Here is a 26,591-nt window from a genome sequence, read left to right as displayed (position 1 = left end):
AGCGATTGGAAAAAATGGTAAAAAAGGCACAAAAACAAAAGTTGCATTGCGGTATGGCCTTTGCTGGAAGCGCCTAAAAGTATGCCTATTTAAATTTAAATAAAGTTTTTGGGAAACGATTGTTGTGGAAGAAATAGTAAAACAATTTACTCAACACGTTGAACAACCAATGCTACTTTAAAAGCTTCTTGAATGAGCATTATGTTCCCACAAACATCATCGAAGAGAAAAGAGAGACTCCTCATATTAATGAGTGCACACCGATTCATATTAGCTCAATGATATGGGACCTAATTTGTATACCATCCACCATAGTAACGCATTGAAGTAATAACTTGGTACTCTATAAAGTATATCGTCGCCATAAATGCCAAAAGTCGTAAATACAAAATAATAATTTTACATGAGAAGCAAAAAACTTTAAAAAATGAAAAACTGTTTTATGGAATATTAATCTTGTGTGTAGGCGTGTACATATATGGGATATTATCAATCATATACGAATGGGAGTAAGTAATGAAACCAAAACCGCTGAAACGCTTGGTTTTGGGATCCGTCATTACAACAAAATCTGCAATGTTATACCATTTTCCGAAATGCATTTTCTTGATTAGGATCGTTATATTTAACGTAGAAGCTTGAAATTTTGCAAGGGTATGTACTTTAGCCGTATGTATTGATTTAATCAAAAACCTAATATTGACTTTTATGGAGCTACGTCTTCGGGCATTTATGATGACGATATATTTTTCTGAACAAGATCAAATTCCGTATCGATATAGGGTCCGTCTGTTGTAATCAATCTAGCGTCCACAATAATTGAGCTAGAACGCTATATTTGCACCAAAGTGTCTTTTTGCCCTAGACAGGTCAAATTCGAAGATGGACTATATCGTTTTGGTATAACCCCCATATAACGGTACCTCCCGAATTTCGGTATTTTGAGTATTTTTGATACATATTTCAACGAAAACTAGTTGCAATTTGACATGTAAGGTTCTTAGTGATCACAACATTTATTTTCACTAAAAATCAACAACATAGGTCCATCTTTTCGTGTAGCCCCCATATAACCGTACCTCCAGATTTTCGGTATTTTGAGGGTTTTAGCTACAATTTTTAATCGAACCAGCTGTAATTGGACATCTGAGGTTCTCAGTAGTCCCGAAACTTTTTCAATAAATATTGATAACATAGATCTATGTTTTGATATAGCCACCATATAACGGTACCTCCTGATTTTCGGTATTTTGAGGATTTTAGCTAAAACTTTTAACTGAACTAGCTGTAATTTGATATTTGAGGTTCTCAGTGGTCACAAGGCTTCTTCACAAAAATCGTCAACATGACCCATGTTTTGGTATAGCCCCATATAACGGTACCTCCCGATTTTAGGTACTTTGAGGGTATTAGCTACATTGTTTGACGGAACTACCAATAATTTTACATTTGAGGTTCCCTGCAGTTATAAAATTTTTCCATAAAACATTGTCAAGATAGGTCCACACTTTGATATAGCCTCCATATAAAGGTACCTCCCGATTTTCAGTATTTTGAGGATTTTATCTAAAATTTTTAACCGAACTAGATGTAATTTGAAATTTGAGGTTCTCAGTGGTCACGAAACTTCTTCACTAAAAATCGTCAACATAGGTTCATGTTTTGGTATAGCCCCCATATAACAATACCTCCCGATTTTCGGTATTTTGAGGATTTTAGCTAAAATATTAACCGAACCAAATGTAATTTGAAATTTGAGGTTATCAGTGGTCACGAAACTTCTTCATTAAAAATCGTTAATATAGGTCCATGTTTTGGTATAGCCACCATATAACGGTACCTTCCGATTTTCGATATTCCGAGGATCTTAGCTAAAATTTTTAACCGTACTAGCTGTAATTTGGCATTTGAGGTTCTCAGTGGTCAATGCTTCACTAAAAAACGTCAACATAGGTCCATGTTTTCGTATGGCCCGGTATAACGGTATCTCCCGATTTTCGGTATTTTGAAGGTTTTAGTTACAATTTTTAATTGAACTATCTGTAATTTGATATTTGAGTTTCTCTGTGGTCACGCAACTTCCCTACTAAAAATTGTTAATATAGGTCCATGTTTTGGTATAGCCACCATATAACGGTACCTTCCGATTTTCGATATTCCGAGGATCTTAGCTAAAATTTTTAACCGTACTAGCTGTAATTTGGCATTTGAGGTTCTCAGTGGTCAATGCTTCACTAAAAATCGTCAACATAGGTCCATGTTTTCGTATGGCCCGGTATAACGGTATCTTCCGATTTTCGGTATTTTGAAGGTTTTAGTTACAATTTTTAATTGAACTATCTGGAATTTGATATTTGAGTTTCTCTGTGGTCACGCAACTTCCCTACTAAAAATTTTCAACATAGGTACATGTTTCGGTATATCCCCCATATGACAGTACCTCCCGATTTTCGTTTTTTAAGGGTCTTAGGTACATTGTTCGACGGAACTACCCTTAATTTGACATTTGGGGTTCCCTGCAGTTACACAACTTTTCCGCTAAAAATTGTCAAGATAGGCAGACTCACACTTTGATATAACCCCCATATTAAGGTTCCACCTGATTGAATACATTTTTTTGACTAGATAATTTAGGCATTTTTGGGGTAACCGTGGTCGAACCTAAAATTGTGGACAGGAAAGGAAACCCATTATTCAATTTTAGTTAAGAATATTTTATGGTGGGGGGTATAAAAAGCTTGGGCTGGCAGAACTTAATGAATTTTTACTTGTTTGTGTTAGTAATGAGTTTTGTAATGGGTATTTTTGCTGGGTAGGTTTAAGTTAACGCCGTGTAGACATTGTTTTATTATCCGATACGATTCGTACCAAAATGACACGAGTGTACGTTTAGATTACGATCCTACAATGTTTTATTGACCTTACTTCAATGATTCATATCACACTTTACTAAGTACACAGCTTGACTCTACTAAGCACACAACTCTATTTACTTCGGTTACATTTTAATTAGCTGTGGGGTTTAGTTCGCGATATGATTTACAACTCACTCTCCCACCTGCTATTCTCCTGTACTTATACTCCCTCGCTGAATCATATCCTGTTCTAGAATCCTCAATCTGGAATATTCTCTAATAGTCAAGCAAAATGTTCATCTATTTGCAAATAGACATACACACATACAAACTGACGGATGAACGTAAACAACAAATAAGACAGATGTAATAAATACTACAGAGTAGAAGGGTTTATTACCCCTGGCGTCACAATGCAGTTAAAACTGAATGATAAAAACAACTATGAGGGAGAGAGAGTACAACAAAATAAGCAATAACAAAATAAGCAGGGAACACAGTGAGTGAAATTCTATACAGTAGTTGTTGTTTTAAATTTTATTCAAATAAGGTAAATGCTAAATAAAATTTACTCTAAAATTCACAATAAAATCCACCAGTTATTTTCGTAAAAAAACGTTAAAAACGCAGGACCATGTTTAAATACTGTTCGGTTCGAAAATAAGTTAAAACGTTGAAAACGGTACAAAATCTCCTACAATACATTTAAAAATTTATTTTTTTTCTACAAAATTAAAGTTTTTACAATACATAAAAAAATCTAAGTTGAAAGGTTGAATAGTGACTTCTGAAATAATTTTAAACATACCCCTATATTTGTTTTAATTATTTATATGGTCACTCAAGTGCTGAAGAAAAGCTTACCTTTATATTATATTAGTCATTTACAACTACTTCAAAATACCTAATCATAATAACAACACAACTAAACCCCTGAAATGTGCTTTGTTTCCCTAACTGAAATCGGTATTCTTCATTCTTCTCATCGATTCCCATTCTTCTCGGCAATTCATTACAACTAATTTTGTTTTATCCACACAATATAATATGTTCAAATTATGAAGAAAAACATAAAATTCAGCACTTTATTAATAAATGTTGAAAATAACAAATCGCAAAATGTTCTCAGTTGTGGGGTTAAAAGAGAAGAAGGAGAAATCTTGATTAATACTCTGCCAACAAGTTTCAGCTAATAAGATTGATTTGAAAAATCTACTGTCCCCCGGGTAATACCTCAATTTTTCCACAAGCAAATTAACAAGACTTGCAATTCAATTTTTTTTACTTTACTTTATCTTCTTCTGCTTTATACCTAAAGCATATTTTTAGGTGTTGCTTAATACTCTTCTTCCATACCTTGGCTGGGGCATAAAACTTAAACATGTGCTGTGCTAAGTAACTTGATTAATTGCTTGTTATTGATTTTCAGCTTCAGTTTCTTTTATATTCTCCCTTTTGTTCCCCACACAGAAAGGCCAAAGGATTTGGTATAGATGGTTGGAAAGAAGAAGAAGGATGATCATGATTGTATAGTTCAAGGTACAGTTTGCACTCGCCATGTAGTTTTTTTATGCCTTATGGTCATAAGTTTTGTACGATACCCCTTGTGTATAACCAAGGTCTAGAGCAAATGAAGAAAAAGTACAGCACACAAACCAGAATAAAAAAACTCCATAGCCAGACATTTATTAATTACATTGAGTTGCTTATCTAATTAAAAAAGCTAGGATAATAAGCACAAATGTATACCTTCCTTTTGTGAAAATGGATGCTTTGCTATATATTGTAGTTAGTTTATGGTCCTTTGGTAAGGATAAGGCAAAATCAATTCCATAATGCTTGGGCTTGAATTACAAAATGAAGGAAAAAAACAAGGAGAATTTTAAAGTAGTGTGTTGCTAAGTTGCCGTACGAAGGCCCACGATACAATAAGACATTGTTAGGTAATTTATCATGATATTTTATTGGTTGTTGTTGGATTTATTGGCTCTGATCGTCACCAAAGTAACTGGTAAGAAAATTAGTTTTAAGGTATTTCATAAATTCAATTTAATTTCATGAATATTTGAGTAATTTGTTCTGCGCCAAGAAGTAGGCAATAAATATTAAAATTCGATTTCAAAGAATTTTATATTTTATTTCAATAAATTTTTAGTGATAAAAATTAAATTTTAAAATTTAATTTAAATTTTGTTTAATTTAATTTTGCTTGCCTTACCCCCGAAAAAGCAATACAAAAGTCAATTATTTGTTGGTCTTGAAGTATGCTATACAAAATGTCTTGTCAAATATTTCGATACTTGTCAACTTAATGAGTACTTAGTTGAGGTGGTGCTGATACTTTGTAATATTTTATTATGGTGCTCAGTAGGCCTATTCTGTAACTTTTTAACAACTTTACCCATTGTTTATTTTACAACAATTTAATTTGTTTGTTTTGTAGTTGTTACAAAAACAAAAGAAATTTTAACAACTTTTCAATCGATAAAGGTTACAGAATAGGCCTGCAGGAAAGGGTAGAAGTGACACTTATAGATGTGAATTCTTCACAACATTTTTCATAAAAAAAATCAGGAATATAATCGATAAAATCAGGAATATGATCAAAGCGACTTTCAAATGTTGCAAAGTTGTCAGTTTGTTTGCAGAAATTACTCATCTCTGTCAGTTTGGTTGCAAAAGTATTCCAAACCTAGATATCAAGGCTGACCACACATTTTTGTCTGGATAAAATCATGATAACAATCAAAGCGACCTTCAAATAATGGATATTTCTAGGTTTGTTTGTCGAAAGAAATAGAAAAGAAAGAAAATAGAAAAGTAATATGATCGGATCATCCTAATGGTATACAATAATATAAAAATAAGTTACAGTGTTTCATTTATAAATCAATGGTTGGCAATGGGGCTCCCATTTTTAATTGTGTGTGTAAACATTTCTCACACACTCAATTCTACTAAGTGAAAAAACAGAGCACTCACACAATGACACCCCCTAAAGTATGCAATAGAAAAATATGTTGCCTTCCATTGTTATAAATCAGTGTGAGACATTGTGAGTGTCGTGAGAGTAAATTTACTGTCGCTCACCACCAGTTAAAGTGTCTACACCAGCCGAGATCATCCATATACGTTAACATATGTGAGAATAACAATCAGTCGTCGTTGAGCAGCCGACAAGTAAACATGTACATGGATATACGCATAATTTTAGTGGGGACACTGAACAAAACCGGACACACCCGCCACATGTTTACTGGTCACAGGTCTAGCAACCACTGAATGCTGATACAAACTTTCTTGTACTTCTCTCACTACTTTACTCTCTTTTTTATTTTGAGCATCAAGGGTCTACACAAGTTGTGAGAGAGTAAATTTACGCTCACGACACTCACAATGCCTCCCATTGTTTTAAATGCACTAAAAACAAGAAAATAATTTGTCTCTTAACCTCAATAAGTATACTCTCCTTCATGATCCATCATGCATCTCAAAATAAAATTAAAAATGGAGACAAAATTAAATGGCAATAAACGGCAAGCGTTTTATTTGAGAGATACATCATGAAGAGAAATATACTTATTGAGGTTAAGAGAAAAAATATTTTCTTGTTTTTAGTGCATTTATAAATGAAGCACTGTAACTTTTTTTTAAATTATTTTTTATATTATTGCATACCTTTATGATAATCCCAACTTTAGCATTACGTCATATTAATAATCATATTTTTTTATTTTTATCTTTTTAGTAAATACATTTCAAAGATGTAAATATATAGAAGTTTCTGTACCATTGGGAACTCAGAATGCCAAGTTACAACCAAATTCAGGCTAATAATGACGACAAAATCCTCAGAGTAACTAAAATCTGGTTGAACCGCTATATGGGGGCTGTAGGAACAAATTGACCAATATTGGTTTTGGTTTCATATTCATGTACTGCTATCCAGGTCTGAGAAGTGTGCAAAGTTGTACTTTGATTTGTCAACTGCAACTGTGTTAAAAATTAGTTACTAAATTTGAACTAAACAGAGATAAAAAGAAGTTAAATAAATCACTGTAAAACATCGATCTTAGCCTAAAAGTATTCAATAATATAAGAAATACTACCATAAGCCTAAAATTATGCAATATTTCGAACTCGTTGTCATCCATATTAGTAATTTTTTTGTATAGCGCACACTTCTCTTCGCTTTGGAATATAATAAATTGTCCCATTTAACAGCCGTTTAAGCTTTTCATTCGTATCAAACTCAGATATGACCATTTGTAATATATAGCTACAAATGGAAGTGATCTAATTATATCAAGGAGCGTAGACTTAACTCGTTCTGAAGTCTTCTTTACAATATTTTTTTTATTCTCCTAAGCCAATAGATGTGAGCTAGTTCCGATCAACTCACAGTCATCACTTTCCTTTAACTATTCTCTATTAGAATAATAAACAAAAACACCTCTCTTCCTTTCATCCGGTAACTTCCGTTCAAATTAAAGACCTAAATCCCCCCTAAAATTAATTGCCACTGACAATATTATAAGCATACTTTGGGGAGCTATTAAACGTGTAACAAAAACTAATGTCTACTTATTGGCTGTCAACTATAAAATCACACGAATTTGCCTTTATTTTGCAAACAAGACGAAAAGAAAGTCAAGCAATTTATGGTGATTCTATGGCCTTTTTCACACCCTGGGAAAGATGAAAAGGAAAGCAACAAAAAACCAAACCAAACAGCATTAATACAAACAGCTCTCTATGGTCTTTTGACGTAGGCAAAATTTGTAATAATCAGCATTTTCTAACATATTGAGAGGAAATGATACATAGAGAGACACACACATATGTATGTATGTATATATGGAAATATAAACATTTATTTTTCCTTTGTGTTTACTACCCCAATACACTAAGAGGTAATAGAATTTTCCCATGATTCCCAGCTAGTAGGAAGGTAGAAAAAAAGCTTGTTTTCCTCCTCAGTGTCTCAAATATATAAATATGGTCGTTGGTGGCCCGAGTGAGTGTGCCTGTGAGTATGTCGGAAGTTCGTATTTGACTTCCGTTAGCATTTTGTCAGTAAAAGTAAATTGGCACTTTGTGCCAAAAGTGTGAAAAAAGCTAATGATTGTCTGTCTATACGTGAGTATGTGTGTTAGAGAAATGGCATATTTCATAGAAATTGCCAGGACAAAGAGCAGAAAACTTCTAACATATGCATACATTAGCATTTATTCTAAATGTCATAGATGAAAATACAACAAAAATGAAAAGGAAGAAGTTTTTGCAATTCACTCCCACTCCGTTCTTTTCTAGATTTTGAACAAAATTTGTTTTGTTAATGTTAACAACCATACTTAAGGCCGGAAAACATTTAAAGGAAACAGGATACAAAGGTGGACGCACAAAAACAAATCTAAATTTATACCAACAATGGAAAAAAGAATGACATAATTTTACTAAAAATTGCTTAAAGCTTAATTCAACAAAAAACTCATTTGTATTTAATATACCCTTTTAATGGTACATAATTGCGTTTTGTTGTTTTGCTTCTTTAGACCACATTTAGCAGCTGTAACACTTCTTCCACTCAATTGACTTAGGACAAATGGCAACTGAAGTGTGTGTATGTGTGGGTACAATAATGGTACAATAATAAAAATAATCATTACAATTGTCATAAATGGTTGCTTTATTCTCCATCTTCTGCTGGTCCTTTTACCTTCTGCCTTCCACACACAACATATGAAGAAATATTTGCAGAAAAAAACTGTATGTGAGTGAATGTGTGTGAAATCGATTTCGAATATTCGTTTTCATGCTCCAATAATATGAGAATATTATTGTTTTCCAAATCACTTGCTTGGATTTTATTTGTCTAAAGCTGAAGGCTATATTTTCTGTGGTTTTTCTTGTGATTTCTTTTTTTTAGTTCTCAATTTTTTTTGTGTTGCCTATAACTTGGCTTGCTGACTGTTGGACAAAAAGGAAGAAAACCTACTAAGAAGAAATTGCAAAATTTATTCGACACAAAAACTATCTTCTGAGGTTTTTTACTTTGTGGTATTTAAATTCTTTTATGAATTCTTAATTTGAGTTAGATTTCATTGAAATTTGTACAAAGTTAAGAATAATTGTGAATACTGTTAGGAGAAAAATCTATGTCATTTGCCTATCTTTTTGTTTGTTTCTCCCTTTGTATGTAAAGCCAACAAAGTGTGAAAAGTAATTTCGACATAAATTACTTGCCTGAGGTTAGTTTTTATTATGAATTTCTATTGTATTCTATTCATTCTTTATTGTTTAATACAATTCCAGAAAAATAAATGCCAAAATCACCCTAAGAATCATTGCATAGTTTTAGGCTGTGCTATGATAATAGAATATACTTAGAGGGGTTCGTCATTGGTTTTAATGGAAAATTGATCTGGGATGAGTAAGAAAATGGAAATGGCAACGGAGAAATCGGAAAAAATATAATAAAAATTTAAAATGATATAACAATTTTTAATTTAAATATAAAGATCAAATTATATAGTATATTCTATTTTATGTATGAGATAATATTTTCAAAAAGATTGGTTAATATTTTCCAAATATTGCATAGTTTTCAATAATATAGAAATATATTTTCGGATAACAGTTTCCACAATATTAGACAAGTTTTCCCATATATTAGATATTTTCCATGATATTGGAATATTTTCGATAATATTTTCCAAAATATTGGATAATATTTTTCAAAATATTGTGTACCATTTCTTTAATATTGAAAAAAACGCAAAATATTGGTTATTATTTTCCTAAATATTGGATAATATTTTTAAAAATATTGGATTGGATTTTCCCAAATGTTGGATACAAATTCGACAAAATATTGGATAATATTTTTCAAAATATCGTTTAATATTTTCCAAAATATTATAAAATGTTTTCCAAATGTTGGATAATTTGCCAGATATTGATTAATATTTTCGAATAATAGTTTCCGAAATGTTAGACAATTTTTTCCATATATTGGTAAAATTTTAAAAAATATTGGATAATATTTTCCAGTATATTATATACATTTCCTTCACATATTTGATAGTTTTCTAAAATATTCGATAATATTTTCCAAGATTTTCGATAATACTCTTCAAAATATTGGATACTAAATTCTAAATGTTCGATAAAATTTTCCAAAATATTGGATTATATTTTCGTAAATATTGGATTATACTTTTCAAAATATTTTATACTATTTTTCAAATATAGGATAACATTTTCCAAAATATTGGATAATATTTTCCTAAATATTGGATAGTATTTTTAAAAATATTGGATATTATTTTCCAAAATATTGAATAACATTTTTCAAAATATTGAATAATATTTTCCAAAATATTGGATAATATTTTTCAAAATATTGGATACTTCTTTCCAAATATTGGATCACATTTTCCCAACTATTGAATACGATTTTCCAAGATGTTGGCAAAAACGGCTTCCTCTTTTACTACTTCCTGCTCGACAAATTTCGTGGTGTAAAAAGTGGAAAATCTTTGATATTTATTCGACAATTAAGGCAAAAAAAAGATAAAAAACTCCCACAGTCAAAGCAAAATAAAAATAACAGCGAAATAAAAAATTTAAACCAGAGAAGTAAAAAAATAGTGAAATTTATTTTGTTGTTGTAATTTTTTTAAGCGGAAGGGTTCGTTTTTTGACATTACTGCCAGATATACTATTTTTTCCGTCCCTTTACTTTTGTCCAAAACTCGTTACGTGAGAGCAATTTTGACAGTTCTCTCTTTTGCTACTTTTACTATTAAAAAAGTAAAGGAACAAAGCTACTAACTACACTGTGCAACATTTTTAAGATGATCTTGTGCAAACAATTCGAACTGAGGATTTTTTTGAAAGTACAGACCCACACGACAAGAAGCCCTAGTTGGGTTTTGTTGTGTCAGATCCAGCTCGGATCTTATGGCCCATGTAAACATGGTTAAATATTGAGTTTTTAAAGAAATTCGCGGCTATATCTCTAAAACCAATGCGAATCTTCTTCTGACCTCTGAAGCAAATTTGTGGATTTGGAGAAATAATGAACTCGAAAACCCATATTTATTGCCTCAAATTTCAAAATATATGCAAAAGTGTCATAATTTTGTATACATTTCGCACCGTATCTCAAAAACCGTTAATTTTTTCTGAATATTTTCTTTTGGAAAAGTATTCCAGGATGGAATGTATTTTCAACGACGATTTAATAAAAATGTCAATAATGTAGTGAAATCCGAAATGCGAGAATAAACCGTTGGTGTGAACTGTGTTTGAAATATGTGTTGTAAAATATATGATGCAAGTATATATTTTTGTGGTCTAAATATATACTTTCAAAAAATTCATACTATAAGTTGTTTGAATTTTCAGTGTTGCATAGTGTTATCAACATTGGTGGGTAAAATTATATACATACGTAGTGGATAATAATTTCTTAAATAGTGAATGAAATAATTCACGTTTGCTGATAAGTTTTAGGACAAGACTATCAAAAGGTTGTGGATAAAATTATTCACATTTTCTTTAAAATAATTTTGCTGATATGATGATATTTTGCGAAATATTCAACACAATTATCTACGGGAAAATATTTTCCTCTTTAATGAGGTATCAGATAATCCATTCTTTTAAATACAATTTTGCTTAGGGTTAAAAATAATTTCCGATGTTTCACAGAATGTTTATAAAGACCTGATTAATTAACTGTCATTTCTTCTTGAAATATCCACAGAATTTCATCCCACACACACATTAACAAATACAACTACTTACATACTTTATAACTTACCTTGATCGGCCACGTTAATTACACCATCCTGGGCAACCGCTATTGCAGATATTGCCTGGAAACGTGCATTCGATGATAACAGTGTTTCGGCATTGCTCAATGTACCATCATCGTTAAGGGTACCCGATGAACCTAATATCGAACCAAGACCACCGGCTGCTGTAGTTGTTTTAGCACCCAACAATACAGTGGTAGTTGTTGTGGGACCAGTTGACATAAGATTACCAGACACAATGCCAGCTAATCCTGACGTTGGTGAACAAATGCAACCACCACCAGTACTGCCACTAGCCGAATTGCCAGACGCTGAATTGCCATTGAAACCGCCATTTCCGTTTCCGCTGCCGGCTGGTGTTGTAGGCGTGGTGCCACTGCCGCCATTGTTGCGATTTGTGGGATTGCTAGTCGTTGAATAAGAGTTGCCAACGCCGCCAGCAGGGCTATTTGAATTAAAGCCGGATGTTGAAGCATTGAGACCAGCACCATTTGTGCAGTCACATGTTAAGGCTCTGTTGGTTAAAGTCGGTTATGTGCGTGTATGTGATTTTAGAAAATCATTCGTTGTTCGTTGTTGCATAAAGAGAGTAGAAAAAATGCCATTAGTTACAAAATATTGTCAAAGTGTTACAAACTTACAACAACACCAATAAATATATATGTATGTATGGCAACGTATTAAAATAAATTTAATTTAAATGTAAACCGTATACATCCGCCTTTTAAATACAATTTGAAAACTAAACTATTTTAGTTTATTCCCGGAAATTTAACAACAACAAAACAAACCGAACACACAAACTCGTTAGGAGCATTTAATTTCATATAACATTTAGAGAGGAAATTGTATAAAATATTTTTATCTCTTAACATTTGGAAAATATTTTTTTCGGTTTGTCTCTAAAATACCTGACTGTTTGTTAAATGATAACTTTTGCGGTTTTGAGGAACAACAAAAAAGAAGAGGGATGGGGATAAATGGAACCAATAAAAATGTAGCAAGGGAAAATGCGCTGAAAACCAAACAATGGCAAGGAACTAATCAGGATTTTGTACAAAAATAGCATTTAGAAGAAATTGGATAGTGACAGTGGTTTTATACATCGTAAAATGTTAAATATGTTATGTCAAAATTTTCTTTATGTTGTTGGGGAAATTACAACAAGAATAATTTTTTTATAAAGGGATTTGACATTTCATATTCGAACAGCTGGTGTGACACCACTACCTTGGTAGTTGGGCCATGTACTTTACTAAGCCAGTAAGGATTAATCATATGCTATCCTAAAAGTATGCACCAAAATCAATGAATTGTTTTTTATATTTATCACATTTAAAGTTTTACTAAAACTAATAGTTTATAAAACTATATTGTTATAAATATTTGTTTGAATAGTTAACGACCTTAGTTCATTAGTCAATATAAAATGTATTTTCTTTTTTTTTGTAAAACATCATAAATCTAATTTTCCCCACAACTCTATTTGCAAAATGTTGTAGTTAAAAATGGAGATATAGAAGGGGTACTACAAGAAATCAAAAATAACTTGACTAACATCAAGCGACAGATTAAACATATGAAATTGTGTTTATCTCCTCCAGGTATTGTGTTTATTCCTATTCCTATACTCTGACTATTGTTAGCAGTTTTATTCAGGCGTTAAAATCTATGTTCATTGTAAAACAACACATTTTGAAAAAGTAAAAAAAAAAACCGAAAAATAATAGGACCGAAAGAGCAAAAACCTGGACAGACAAACATTTGTCTAGCATCGCACAGTTAAACTGTGTTAGATAAAAATATACCGAATATACACAACTATGTACATATAAAAACAAAGAAGGACTTGCAGTAAAAAATCAACAATTTTTTGGTGGTTCAAGTGAATATGACACCACAAAATATAACGAACAAATATATTGCATGACAATGTTGCCAACTATATTCTCCATTGCCAGCGATAGGTTAAAATATAACAGATGATATATTTCATACTCTTCTGGAAGTCTGGGGCATTTCTCGTTCTCGTCGGCTCAAAAAGGGGTACGACCTGGATATGTATAAGTACAAGATTAATATGGCAACACCGTTTTAGCAGATGAAGTGCTTGGAAGTGTCCAACTCCGTACAAAAAAGTTGATGATTTTAGATGATTATGTTGTAGTCGCTAAGAGGCATGTTTCAAAAAAAAAAAAAAAAAAAAAACCAGCGACGAACAACGAAAAATTACATTGGAGACATCAACATTGTAATGACTGCCTTAACTGATTGTCTGTTGCTTGTGCAGCAGCTGACGCCAACATATTTTTTGCTGATAAAAACACTTAGAGCGTACAACAGCCCCGAAATTTTTGTTTAAATTTACATGGCATCAGCCAGACTAAAGAAAAGAGAAGCATGTTGTGCAAGAATGTGATAGGAAGGGAAACAAACACGGAAGAAAATGAGTTGTTAACTTTTGCTAGGAGGACATTGACACGAAATACTGTATGTATTTATGTGGGTGTGTGTGGGAGCTTGGATTTGAAAATTTTTTATCACTCTCCACCTTCCTGAGTGATATGTGACATTTAAAAAACAATTAAATTGGTTTATTAAATGGAATAATTTAAAAGGATATCTTGCAGGTATATGAAATGTAACAGGTACCTGTTTACTTGTTCGGTCGAACAAATATGGCAAAAATCCTCAAAATATATAAAATCTGGAGGTACCCTTATATAGCGGCTATACCATAATATGCACCTATGTTGGTAATTTATGATGAGGAAGTTTCGAGACCAGTTATTTATTTCGGTAAAACATTTTGCAAAAATACCTAAAATCCGGAGATACCGTTATATAGAGCCAAAATACCAAATCAAATGTCAAATTACAGATAGTTCTACCTAAAATCCGAAGGTACCATTATATAATGGGGCTATACTAAAATATTGACCTACGTTGACAACTTTTAGTGGAGAAGTTTTGTGACCACTGAAAAACTCAAATGTCAAATTTAAGGTAGTTCGGTCAAAAAATGAAGCTAATATCTTCAAAACACCTAAAATCCGGAGGTACCGTTCTATGGAGGCTATATCAAAACGTGTACCTATGTTTTGTGACCACTGGGAACCTCAAATTTCAAACTACAGATAGTTCGATCAAAAAATATAGCAAAAATCCTCAAAATACCGAAAATCGGTAAGTACGTTTATATAAGGGCTATACCAAAACGTGGACCAATGTTGACAATTTTCGGTGAAAAAGTTTTGTGACCACTGATAACCTCAAATGTCAAATTACAGATTGTTCGATCAAAAAATGTAACAGAAATCCTCAAAATACCAAAAATCCGGAGGTACCATTATATGGGGGCTATACCAAAATATTGACCTATTTTGACAGTTTTTGGTGGAGCAGTTGTATGGCCACTAGTCAAATGTCAAATTAAAGGTAGTTCGGTTAAAAAAATGTAACTAATATTTTAAAAATACCTAAAATCGGGAGTTACCATTAGATGAGGGATATACCAAAACATGGATCTGTCTTGAATATTTTTGGTGGAGAAATTTTGCCTCCATACTATGGTAATGATAAATGATGCATACTTTTAGGGAAAACACATGTTAAAAGACATCTATAAAACATTTACAGTTCTAATGGAATGAAATTTGTATCCATGTTTCAGGACTATTTTAAAACATTTTTTATATCTTCCTTTATTCGGCGTAATTGTGTATAAGTCTAGGATACATACGGTTTTTTTTAATTTATTGAAAATTTTTACACACCCTACGAGTATTTCCTTAAGATTCAGGAATCGTTATTCAATTTCTTCTTTTCGTTTTATGCGAATAAAATCGGATTGGTTTACATTTACAACTCAAACCCTCTTCGTTTTTCTTTCCAAATAAAATTCAAAAATTGCATTACTCACCCCGAGTTCTCCTGTTTACCAGCAAAGTAGCGCATATTTCCTGAAGTGTCCACAACACGTATGGAATTAACCCGTCTCGAATCACTATCAGCAATATACAAATCACCAAATGGAGAGAAAGCCATTGCCAAAACAGTACCCAATACATTATCGGCAGTTTTATTCGATTTATCCTGGCCATTGTTGTTACAATGCAGCGGAGTACCAGCAACCACGCGAATCTTCATATCCGATGTTAAACGCAACACCAAACGATCATCAATGAAATGCAACGAACCATCCAAAGGACTCAGTGCCAAGCCGGTGGGCCATTGTAACTGAGCTTGATTAGCCATGAGAGTACCGGTGCAAGGTGCAGGACTCCAGTGATTATGATGGCCATGGTGGCCAATCAATGTGTGTATGATACCTTTAGGATCCACCGCTCTAATATTGGTACCATCAGCAATGTACATGGTGCGATCAGCGGCAATGGCCAAACCTTTAGGATGTGATAGTCGGGCCTGTAAGGCTGGACCACCATCACCACAATTACCCTCATCACCGGGTATGCAACGTTGTCCTGAACCCACAACTGGTTCACTGTTAATGGCCGGATCTTTGACTTTTTCCAAACGCAACAAACGTAAAATCTGATGTCTCTCCGGGTCGGAAATATACAAATGACCATCCGCGGGGGACACGGCCAAATAATATTGATATGAAACCTGGGTGGCACTTAACTGTAATATGGTGTATACTTTGCCATCGGGTGTTATGCGTCGAACCAAGTTGAAATCTCCAACATAAAGACTGCCATCTGGACCGGAAGCCAATGCAATGGGTGTTAAGAGTTTGGCATCCTTGGCAATACCATTACAATGATCAGGACAATTGAGAGGTCTTTGCAAACCAGTACCCATAACCACTTTCACAGTACGTGGATACTCTTTCATGTGCAGCGTACTGCCATCACCCTTTTGCAAGATGCCTTCATGGAAATTATAATGATGATGTATATCCAAACCCCAACCACCGATATCCGATATGTCCACATCATAACCTTGTAGCTTGGCCGTTTGTGTAATCCACACAGGTGTATCGCAAGTGGAATGTTGATAACCCACTGAGATGCGGGCAATTGTAACACCATAGACTTTTTGCCGATAGACATTGCGTTTATTCCAGGCAAATGTGTGTATCAAATTTGGATCAGCCTCGTATGTTTTGATATGCAGCGAACCTTCGATTTCAACACCCACATGAACGTGTGTCAGTGTCTTGGGTATCTTCTCCGATGTCAAACGCATACGTACAATGCTCAAATAACCTGATGCTTGTGATGATTGATATGTTAGGTGTAAATCGGAACCGGGAATTTGTATGGACTCTTGAACAATCTGTGGGAAGGAGAGAGAAAAAAATAAAATTCAGGGAAGTGTTTTTAATATTTATAATTGAGGAAAGTTCAGTTTTGGAACTCATTATTTATTTATTTTCTACATATATTTAAAAAATATGTATATAATAAAATGCACAATGGGAAATTCATATAATTTTGCACGCACCAAAAATATGAATTTCTCATAAGTAGATAGTAAGGAAATCTGTGTATTACAGAATTAAAAAATAAAAAAGTTCAGTTTTGTAATTTGTCTACAGCGGAAAATAAATTTTGAAATAGAATAAAATATTTTTGAAACAAAAATACACATCCTTTTTATTTAGGGAAATGTGTCCCTTCAGATATGGTCGTGGAAGATTGTATTTTATTGCTATCGACTGCATATACACATTTATATATTTTATGCTAGGCACCATTTTTCTATACAGTTATCTTTCCCCGAGCCCAAAAGTTCTTGCTTGCAATACCTTATCGATCCCTGTTATAAGCTCTACCAAGCAAGCTATGAACCGCAAAAAAAGACTTTAAGCGGTCTTCTGTTGTCCATTAAAGACCTCAACAGATCTCCTGTTTTCTATTGAAGACCTCAAGAGATATTCTGTTGAGACCCAGAAAACCTCAATGGGTCTTCGAAGACCTTAAAAGGTTTCCGGTTGTCTATAAAAGACCTTAAAAGTTATTCTGTTCGCTATAGAAGGGCTATAGAGGTCTTCTGTTGTCTATAGAATACCTCAATAAGTTTCTATTGCCTAAAAAAGACCTTAGCAGGTCTAATGTTGTCTATAGAAGACCTTAAGAGGTCTTCTGTTGTCTATAGAACCCTCTTGAGGTCTTTTGTTGTCTATAGATGGTCTTAAGAGGTCTTCTGTTGTCTATAGAAGGCCTCAAGAGGTCTTCTGTTGTCTATGGAAGACCTCAAGAGGTATTCAGTGCCTAGAGGTCTTCTCTTGTCAATAGAAGACCTCAAGAGGTATTCTGTTGCATATAGAAGTCTTCTTTTGTCAATAGAAGACCTTAAGAGTTCTTCTGTTGGCTATAGAAGACATCAAGAGGTATTCTGTTGTCTATAAAATACGTTAAGAGGTCCTCTGTTGTCTATAGGATACCTCAGGAGGTCTTAAGGCCTGGGTACATAAGCTACCTCCCCTACCCCTCAGTTCGAAATTTGCTCGGCCTTCTTTATTCTTTTATTTTTATTGTGTCAGAAATGAAGCAGGAAAGCAAGGCAATCAGGCGAGGCAGCTTATGTACCCAGGCCTTTATGTTGTCTATAGAATACTTCAAAATGTATTCAGTTGTCAATAGAAGACCTCATGTTGTCTATAGAACCCCTTAATAGGTCTTCTGTTGCCAAGAGAAAATCTTAATAGCCGTTCTGTTGTCTATAGAAGGCCTCAATGGGTTTTATGGTTCTTTAGAAGACCTCAGGCGGTCTTCTTTTCAAGAGGTCTTCTGCTGTCTATAAAAGACATCTATTGTCTATAGAATACATCCAAAGGTCTTATGTTGTCTATAGAAGACCTTAAGAGGTCTTTTGTTGCCAATAGAAAATCTCAATACGCTTTCTGTTTTTTATAGAAGACCTCAATGGGGTTTCTGGGTCTTTAGAAGAACTCCAATGGTCTTCTTTTCAAGAGGTCTTCTGTTGTCTATAAATGACCGCAATAGGTCTTCTGTCAGCTATGAAAGACCTCAGTAAGTTTAGTATTGTCATAAGAGGTTGCAATAGGTCTTTTGTTGACCGTTGTCTCAGGAAGTTTTCTGTTGTATATAAAACATCTTAATAGGTCTTCTGCTTTCTATGCAGACTTCAAGAGGCCTTAGGTTTATCTAAGAAGTCTTCTCTCGTCTATAAAAGACCTCTTTCAAAATATTTCTAAAAACTCTATGATTTTGCATTGGCTAGATGTCTTGAAGACCTCAGGCGGTCTTCTTTTCAAGAGGTCTTCTGCTGTCTATAAAAGACATCTATTGTCTATAGAATACATCCAAAGGTCTTATGTTGTCTATAGAAGACCTTAAGAGGTCTTTTGTTGCCAATAGAAAATCTCAATACGCTTTCTGTTTTTTATAGAAGACCTCAATGGGGTTTCTGGGTCTTTAGAAGAACTCCAATGGTCTTCTTTTCAAGAGGTCTTCTGTTGTCTATAAATGACCGCAATAGGTCTTCTGTCAGCTATGAAAGACCTCAGTAAGTTTAGTATTGTCATAAGAGGTTGCAATAGGTCTTTTGTTGACCGTTGTCTCAGGAAGTTTTCTGTTGTATATAAAACATCTTAATAGGTCTTCTGCTTTCTATGCAGACTTCAAGAGGCCTTAGGTTTATCTAAGAAGTCTTCTCTCGTCTATAAAAGACCTCTTTCAAAATGATGATACCTGCAATACTTACTTTAAAAATTAATTTCCGAATTTCCTTAAAAATCCCTTAAATTTTTCTCTTTGCAAAAATTTAATATCCAAATCTTCTCATTGCATTTTGTGTGTAGTTGCCCTAATGAACCTTCTGTTTTCATTTTATCCTTCTTAAGTTTCCTGAGTGCAGTAGCAGCATTCTTTCATTGCTGGCAAAAAGCTTCTTAAGGATATCACTTTGAAGTGTAGGTCAATAGTTCCCAAGACTGTAATTTCTATTTAATGAAAGTAAAAATCTGTTTATACAAGAGCACTGATCCCCCAGCTTTGGCTCTAGCTAGCTGTTGTGTGTTGACTCACATGAAAACAACAACAACAACAACACGAAGAAGAACAAAATGCTAAATTGAACTATAAGGCAAATAGTAATTTAATTAAAACCCAGTCAAAGCTACAGATGGTGTCAACCAAGGTAATGCGAGTAGCACGAAGCAACAAAGCTATAATAAAAAATAAAAATAAGCTCAGGACAACACGTACCTGCATGAGTTACAGTTTTAGCATAAATAATGCAAAATATTTAATGGCATTAACAGTAGTGAGTAGGGTTGGGACAATGAAACGAAAAAGAAAAGGAGATACAAAAAATAAAATGCAAGTACGGAAAGCTTAAGGCATTACCCCCTTACAATGGCATACAACACCCAAAGCAATAACAAAATAGGTGTGGTTGCTGGGTGGTAAGGGTGGTGTTTTTGCTACTTGAGGTCACAAGGTAATGGGCACGATTTACAACAATAGCAATAAATATGCGAAGCAACACCATTGATTGCCCTTTAAAAACTTTAGGAGAAAAATTGTGGACATGAAATAATTTAGTTTAGCATAAAACTTATTTCCCACCGTCTAGTACCCCACTCATTCCACTTTTACGCTTGTGTAATACTTTCCAGCACACAGCCACCAGCAAAAACAACGAAAAGTGAACAAGATTTATTAAAAGGACCCAAGGAATTGTTAAACTACTAACAAAGTGTTAGATACTTTGTGCATATTGTATGTATGTATGTGCGACCGTTTGTCATTCACTTTTCATTGACAAAACGTGACCCAACCAAAAATTCTAACACTTAAGTATACTCTGGTCGCAAATTGCAAACTATTATAATTTGTGTATCCCCCCCTATCCAACTCTCAAATGAAGGTAATTAGTACAAAATTTTCATTTTCATATTTAAATTAATTACTTCTAATTTTGCTCGAACTACTCACCTGTGTCTCAGCAAATATAACACGTTTACCGGGCATTGCTCCAATACCATTTGGCATCCATGTACTTATCAATTGTGGTTTCAATTCTTCATGATCATGTTCCATGCACAATTTATGGGCATCCGTTGTTGGCTCATCCGAGAAATGATATAATATGGAATTAAGGAAGGTCAAGGCTGGATTTAAGGGTGCCACTCTTTTTTGGGGGAGGAGGAGGGGTGAAAAAAGATGAAAAGAAATAATGATTTAGATTAATTAGCATTTTTATGAAGTGGAAAAATGAACGGTTTTGAAGAAGAGTAATTAAAATTAAACATTTTTTTTGGCTTACTTAATATTTCTATTGGCACTATCATCTTCATCGCTAAGCTGCATTTGTACGGGCGGTAAGACCACAATACGATTCCATGGCACAAACACGGTACGTGTTAATGGACGGAATGGCGAACGTTGGAATTGTAGGGTAACAGCACCACCACCATTAACCAAAACATCGAACCTGAAACGAGAAAGAGAGAGAGAGGGAGAAAGAAAAGCAAATGATTAATATTTTGAAATAAGAAGTAATGTAAAGTTCTCAAGGACGAAAATAATCTTATTATAATTCTAAATGATTATAATTAAGACAGACTGGTATAAACTAATGTTCTCTTTATCAAATATTTTGGAAAACCAATATTCAAAAACATTCCATGAAACTTCAAACCTAAAAGTTATTTAAAGCTTTCACAGGCAGGTGATTGAAGTAGGAGGTAATAAATGCCCGGAACTAAAAAAATATATATCGCTCATTTCCTCACCGATCGTTATAACTAAAACAAGTGGAAAAAGTGCTAAGTTCGGCCGTGTCGAACTTTTTTATACCCCAACCGTAAAATATTCTTAACTAAAACGAAGTAATTAGTTTTCCTTCTGTACCAATGTCCACAATTTGTAGTGACCAATGCCTATCCTATTTACAAAATGTATAAAATTTGGGCCGAAAACGTCGATTAAATCTTCCAAATACCTGAAATCGGGCGATACCGTTATGTGCACCAAATTTCACAATTATTGGTAGAGAGGGTTTTTGATTACTGGGAACCCTAATGCCAACATCCATCCAACTTGGATCGAAAACGTCAATAAAAACTTATAAAGGAGACTATAACAAAACATTGACTTACGTTAACAAAGTTTGATGGATAAGTTTTGTGACCACTGGGAACCTCAAATGCCAAATAACTAAAGTGTAGTAAAAATGGACGTATATTGGCAATTTTGGTTGGAGAAAATTCTTGACAGCAGGGAACATCAAATGTAAAATTACGGGTTGTTAAGTCAAAAATAAAAACATCAGAGCACCAAAAATCGAGAGGTACCGTTCATTATATGGGTACTATACCAAAACATGGAGCAATGTTGATAATTTCGGATGAAAAAGTTTTGTGACCACTGGGAAATTCAAATGTCAAATAATAGGAAGCTCACTCAAAAAATGTAGCTAAAACCCTCAAAATACCGAAAATCGCTAAAATCCTCATGTAGGGGATATACTAAAAAATGGACCTATGTTGGCAAAATTGGGTCGAGAAGATTCTCGACAGCAGGGAACCTCAAATGTTAAATTACGGGTTGTTCAGTCAAAAAAAATCATCAGAGCACCGAAATTCGGTAGGTACCGTTCGTTATATGGGGACTATACCAAAACAAGGATCTATATTGAAATTTTTTATCGGAGAAGTGTTGTAACCCTAAACGGCAAATTACAGCGAGTTCGGTTAAAGATTATAGCTAAAATCTTAAAATGCCGTAAGTCGGGAGGTATGTTGAAATTTGTTGGTTGATTAGTTTTGTGACCACTAGGAACCTCCCTTGCCCCATTTGGCATGTTTGTGGAGCAGTTGTTATATGAAACCGAAAACTCAGTACCAAATTTCATCCATTCCGGTTTCATAATGACGCTGAATCCAGGAAACTACGGCAAATAGGGAGGGACCGTAATACGGGTGCTATATGAAGACGTGGACCTATACAGACGAATTTCAGGTGTATATTTGTATAGCCCTAAGGAAGATTAAATTCCAAATTTCAGTCATTTCGGTGGGATATTGATTCCACAATTTTCAAAATACCGAACATCGGAAGGTACCGCTCTATGAGGGCTTTAAAAAGGTGCGCACCTATACCGACCAATTTAAGTTAGTCTAAATGCCAAATGCCCCAAAGAAGACTAAATGGCATATTTCAGCCATTTCGGTGGGATGCTGAGGCCACAAACTTCAAAATACCGAAAACCGGGAGGTACTTTTCTGTGCAGGCTATATGAAAACGTGGACCTATACCGAATATATTCAGGTGGAAAGTTTTACACCCCAACAAAAACTAAATTCTAAATTTCAGCTATTTCGGTGTGTTAATCACGCTAAAACCTTCAAAATACCGAAAATTGAAGGGTACCGTTCTATGGGGACTATATGAAGGCGTAGACCTATGCCGACAATTTTCATTTGGAAAGTTGTACTGCCTCAACGAAAACTAAATACCAAATTTCAGCCATTTCGGTGGGATAATGAGGCAAAACCCTTCAAAATATCGAAAATCGGGAGGTACCGTTCTATAGGGACTATATCAAAACGTGGACCAATATAGACCATTTTCAATATCAAACATCCTAGGATTTATATAAACTTCAGTACCAAATTATATAGCGCTATCATAAACATTATGAGCTGTATCTTGATTTCGACACATGGTCGATTTAAAATTTTATGCTGATCAAGAATATATATCCATTATAGGGTCTCCGACTAATATTTCGATGATTTACAAACGAAATTACACATTTATTTATATCCTCCATTTTATGGTCTTTGAAAATATTATTTTTTTTAGTATGCAAATCTTTAAATGCGGGTGTCATCGTGGTGCACACTGAATGCCCGGATTCGATTCCCAGAGCAGACAACACCACATTTTCAACCGTGGCAAAAATGTTTGGGAACTTTCCTGAGTATTTCAGCCATATACAACTTATCTACAAATGGTGTCTTAGGACTCGGTGTTTGGACTCGGCTATAAAAATTAGGTACCATATCATTGAGCTAATAGGGGTCGAGGTACACTCATTGGTATGAGAGAAGCTCCCTTACCCCTTCGGGGATGTTTAAGGGAACATATGTATGTATGTAATACTTCAATACACATGAAAGTGAAATCATAATTGCTCTATGACAATTTTTTTCACCATATATTTGCAATAAATAAAATATTACATTTTGATTTTTTGGTTATTTAATTCGACCTTTATTTTGATTATTTTAAATTTAGTAAATAAATCGAGCTCGAGGTCTTGGATGTTTGTTGTTTTTATTTATTCATTATTTTATTCGATATTTCGTCTTTCTTCGAAAGACATCATCAGGATAAATAGTGATTAAAACTATTACAACAATAACAATAATTTCGCCAAGCACAAACGTCGACCTGTTGCTGCTGCCATCTGTTTCGTCACAGCAGCAGTATCGAATAAAATAATGAATAAATAAAAACAACAAACATCCAAGACCTCGAGCTCGATTTATTTACTAAATTTAAAATAATTAAAATATTACATTCTAACCGGTTTTGGAACACAGCTAATATTAATAAATACAATTTTTTTAACCCATTGAATAAAAAATTTTTGCCTACCCTTCTTCCAGCTACGACTATGGATAATCTGTCAAGTGTAACCTTATTTAGTGCTAAACCATTTTTATTTAGCAAAATAGATTTCTTACTCTTCCTCTCCCCCAAAAGAATTTTATTACAATTGCCTATCTCTACCAGGTCATCAAAACACATTCATGTCTGTAAGTAATTTTCTCATTGTTATCTGCAAACACAAATCTTACTTTATTTCTGGCCAATTCCTATTTCACTCGCAAAAAATATTTTTCCAAATTATACCAAACATCATTTTTAAAGGTATATTTTAACATTTGTAAAGTCCATTATCTTTAACATCACCTATGACCGGGTATTTTTCATGTTTCCAACAATAACAGCAACAACAACAAATTAAGTGTAGAGCTACATGTTATAATTATAAGTTTTATGACACGTATCGTATACGAGTATATGTGTGTTTGTACATGTGTATTTATTTTTTGGTACTTTTTTCTATTTTTTGATGTTAACTTCTTTTGTTCAAAGTTGAGCTTTTGTTAAACCTTCGGTATAACATTTTATATGCTATTATATTGAGGCTTTTTTCAGTAAGCTTAAAATGTACTAAAGTTTATGACTCGAAACATGAATAACGAAATCAAAAATCCATGATGAAATATGGGAACCTACACATGTAGGGAGTATTGACTTTCACTACAAAAGCTTTAGAGCAGGGACTGATAGATTCTCATTGAGGCAATATGAATGGGTATGGGTATGTTTTAAGGCCCAATTTTAAATCGCAAATACCGTTAAAATACCTTTTATCACCTGTTTCTTAGACTATTCGAAACTCTAATGGACTCTAATTACCAAAAAGCACCTGCTTTTATGGAACATTTTTCTTTATTTGAAAAGAAAAAAAACAGTTTGTAATTGGATTGAATTAATTTTCATACCGCCTTAGAAAAACAGGTCGGTCATTAATGTTTATATTTCTTTAGTTACACTTTTTTTACACTTTCGTGTTTCGTTTGAGACACCCCAATATTCGAAACATTTTCACAGACTTTGTATGGCAGAGTAATAATAAAAAATACAACAAAATTGGCATATTGTTGCTTGTAGATATGTTTTGTTGTCATGATAGGGCATACCTCTATACAATAACAACAACTACAATGAAACATATCTACATACATTCTCATCAGTAGAACAACAATAACAAATGAACCAAATAGTATTTGTTCTGTTATTGTTAAAAGCCAGGAGCAGTAGCGCACACGTATGTAGCTTCATGCGAACATATAAACCTGTTCGGCTACTACTTCTTGGTATACAAATGTATATGTCCTCATGTCTTCGTCTACATGTATGGATGTATGCATGCGTGTTGATGAGTATAAATGGAACATGGCTTAAAAGAGAAAATGTAGAGCAACAGACAACACGCAAATATGCATAAATATAAATATGGGAGCACACATATGTATGTATATATGTATGTATGCATTTATATATCTACGTATGTGTTTAAGGACAATAACATTCACGTACTGTATATGTATCTATGTATATGGCTTTGTAAGTCACACTGCAATGTTAGCTTTTAACTACATGCATACAAGAATGCTAACAATAAAGAATAACAACATCTATACATATACGCATTGTTGTATAGCGGCACAATTTACATATTTACAATCATCGACCATGTAAACTGCTGTGTGTTGCGTTATGTGTATATATGGGGGTATGATTATGGCCCAGGATTTAAGGCACTAGGCTAATGAAGAATTATGGGCCCAGCATGGATATGTAAAGTAATAACCCAATACAGTTCTCTCATACAAACACACATACACACTCATAAAGATATTCACTTTCAATGCTCCAATGCAATTTTGTTGTGAAAGAAAAAATGATTTAACTTTAAATAAAAAAAAATATATAAGCACAATTTTTTCGTTGGCAACTTTGTGGTAACAGTGGAAAGCAATTAATTGATTTTTGTCTCCCTTTCTTAACATGGTGCTTCTTGTTTGTATGGGTGTGTGTGTGTGTGAAAGTTTTTCATTCTATTTACAACCATATTAAATTTAATTTTCCATTCTTTCATGTTTCATTTTAATTTTACTCCATCCTGTCCTGTTGTTGTTCTCGTTGCTGTGGTGAAGCTGTATTTATTTTCTATGTTTATTGTTTGGCCGTTGCTGTGGTGGTCGCTTGTTTGCCTTGTTAGGTTAGCAATATCGCAGAGCTTTTTTTAGGTATATGGCGGAGAGAGAATGTGGTTATGGGTGCCTGGACATGGGTTCGTGGTTTGATTCCATGTTTTATAATTAAATAGC

General features: G+C 33.6%; 1 protein-coding gene across 4 annotated transcripts in view; it reads right to left on the bottom strand.

Annotated features, from left to right (window-relative positions):
- Ten-a (Teneurin-a transmembrane protein) overlaps nucleotides 1-26,591 on the bottom strand; it is a 1,182,291-nt gene that overhangs the window by 9,324 nt on the left and 1,146,376 nt on the right. For all 4 annotated transcript variants that reach the window (XM_073974235.1, XM_073974237.1, XM_073974238.1 and 1 more), the window contains 4 exons: nucleotides 20,942-21,109; nucleotides 20,611-20,806; nucleotides 15,603-16,981; nucleotides 11,686-12,194 (listed from right to left, as the gene is read on the bottom strand). In XM_073974235.1, the coding sequence (XP_073830336.1) occupies nucleotides 11,686-12,194; nucleotides 15,603-16,981; nucleotides 20,611-20,806; nucleotides 20,942-21,109 (2,252 nt within the window). The remainder of the gene's footprint in view (nucleotides 1-11,685; nucleotides 12,195-15,602; nucleotides 16,982-20,610; nucleotides 20,807-20,941; nucleotides 21,110-26,591) is intronic.

Source organism: Musca autumnalis, unplaced genomic scaffold (assembly GCF_047663935.1).
Source record: "Musca autumnalis isolate F117 unplaced genomic scaffold, ASM4766393v1 scaffold_3, whole genome shotgun sequence".
Classification (NCBI taxonomy): Eukaryota; Metazoa; Arthropoda; class Insecta; order Diptera; family Muscidae; genus Musca; species Musca autumnalis.
Note: the sequence above shows the minus strand (reverse complement) of the source record. Positions and strands in the feature narration are given on the sequence as shown.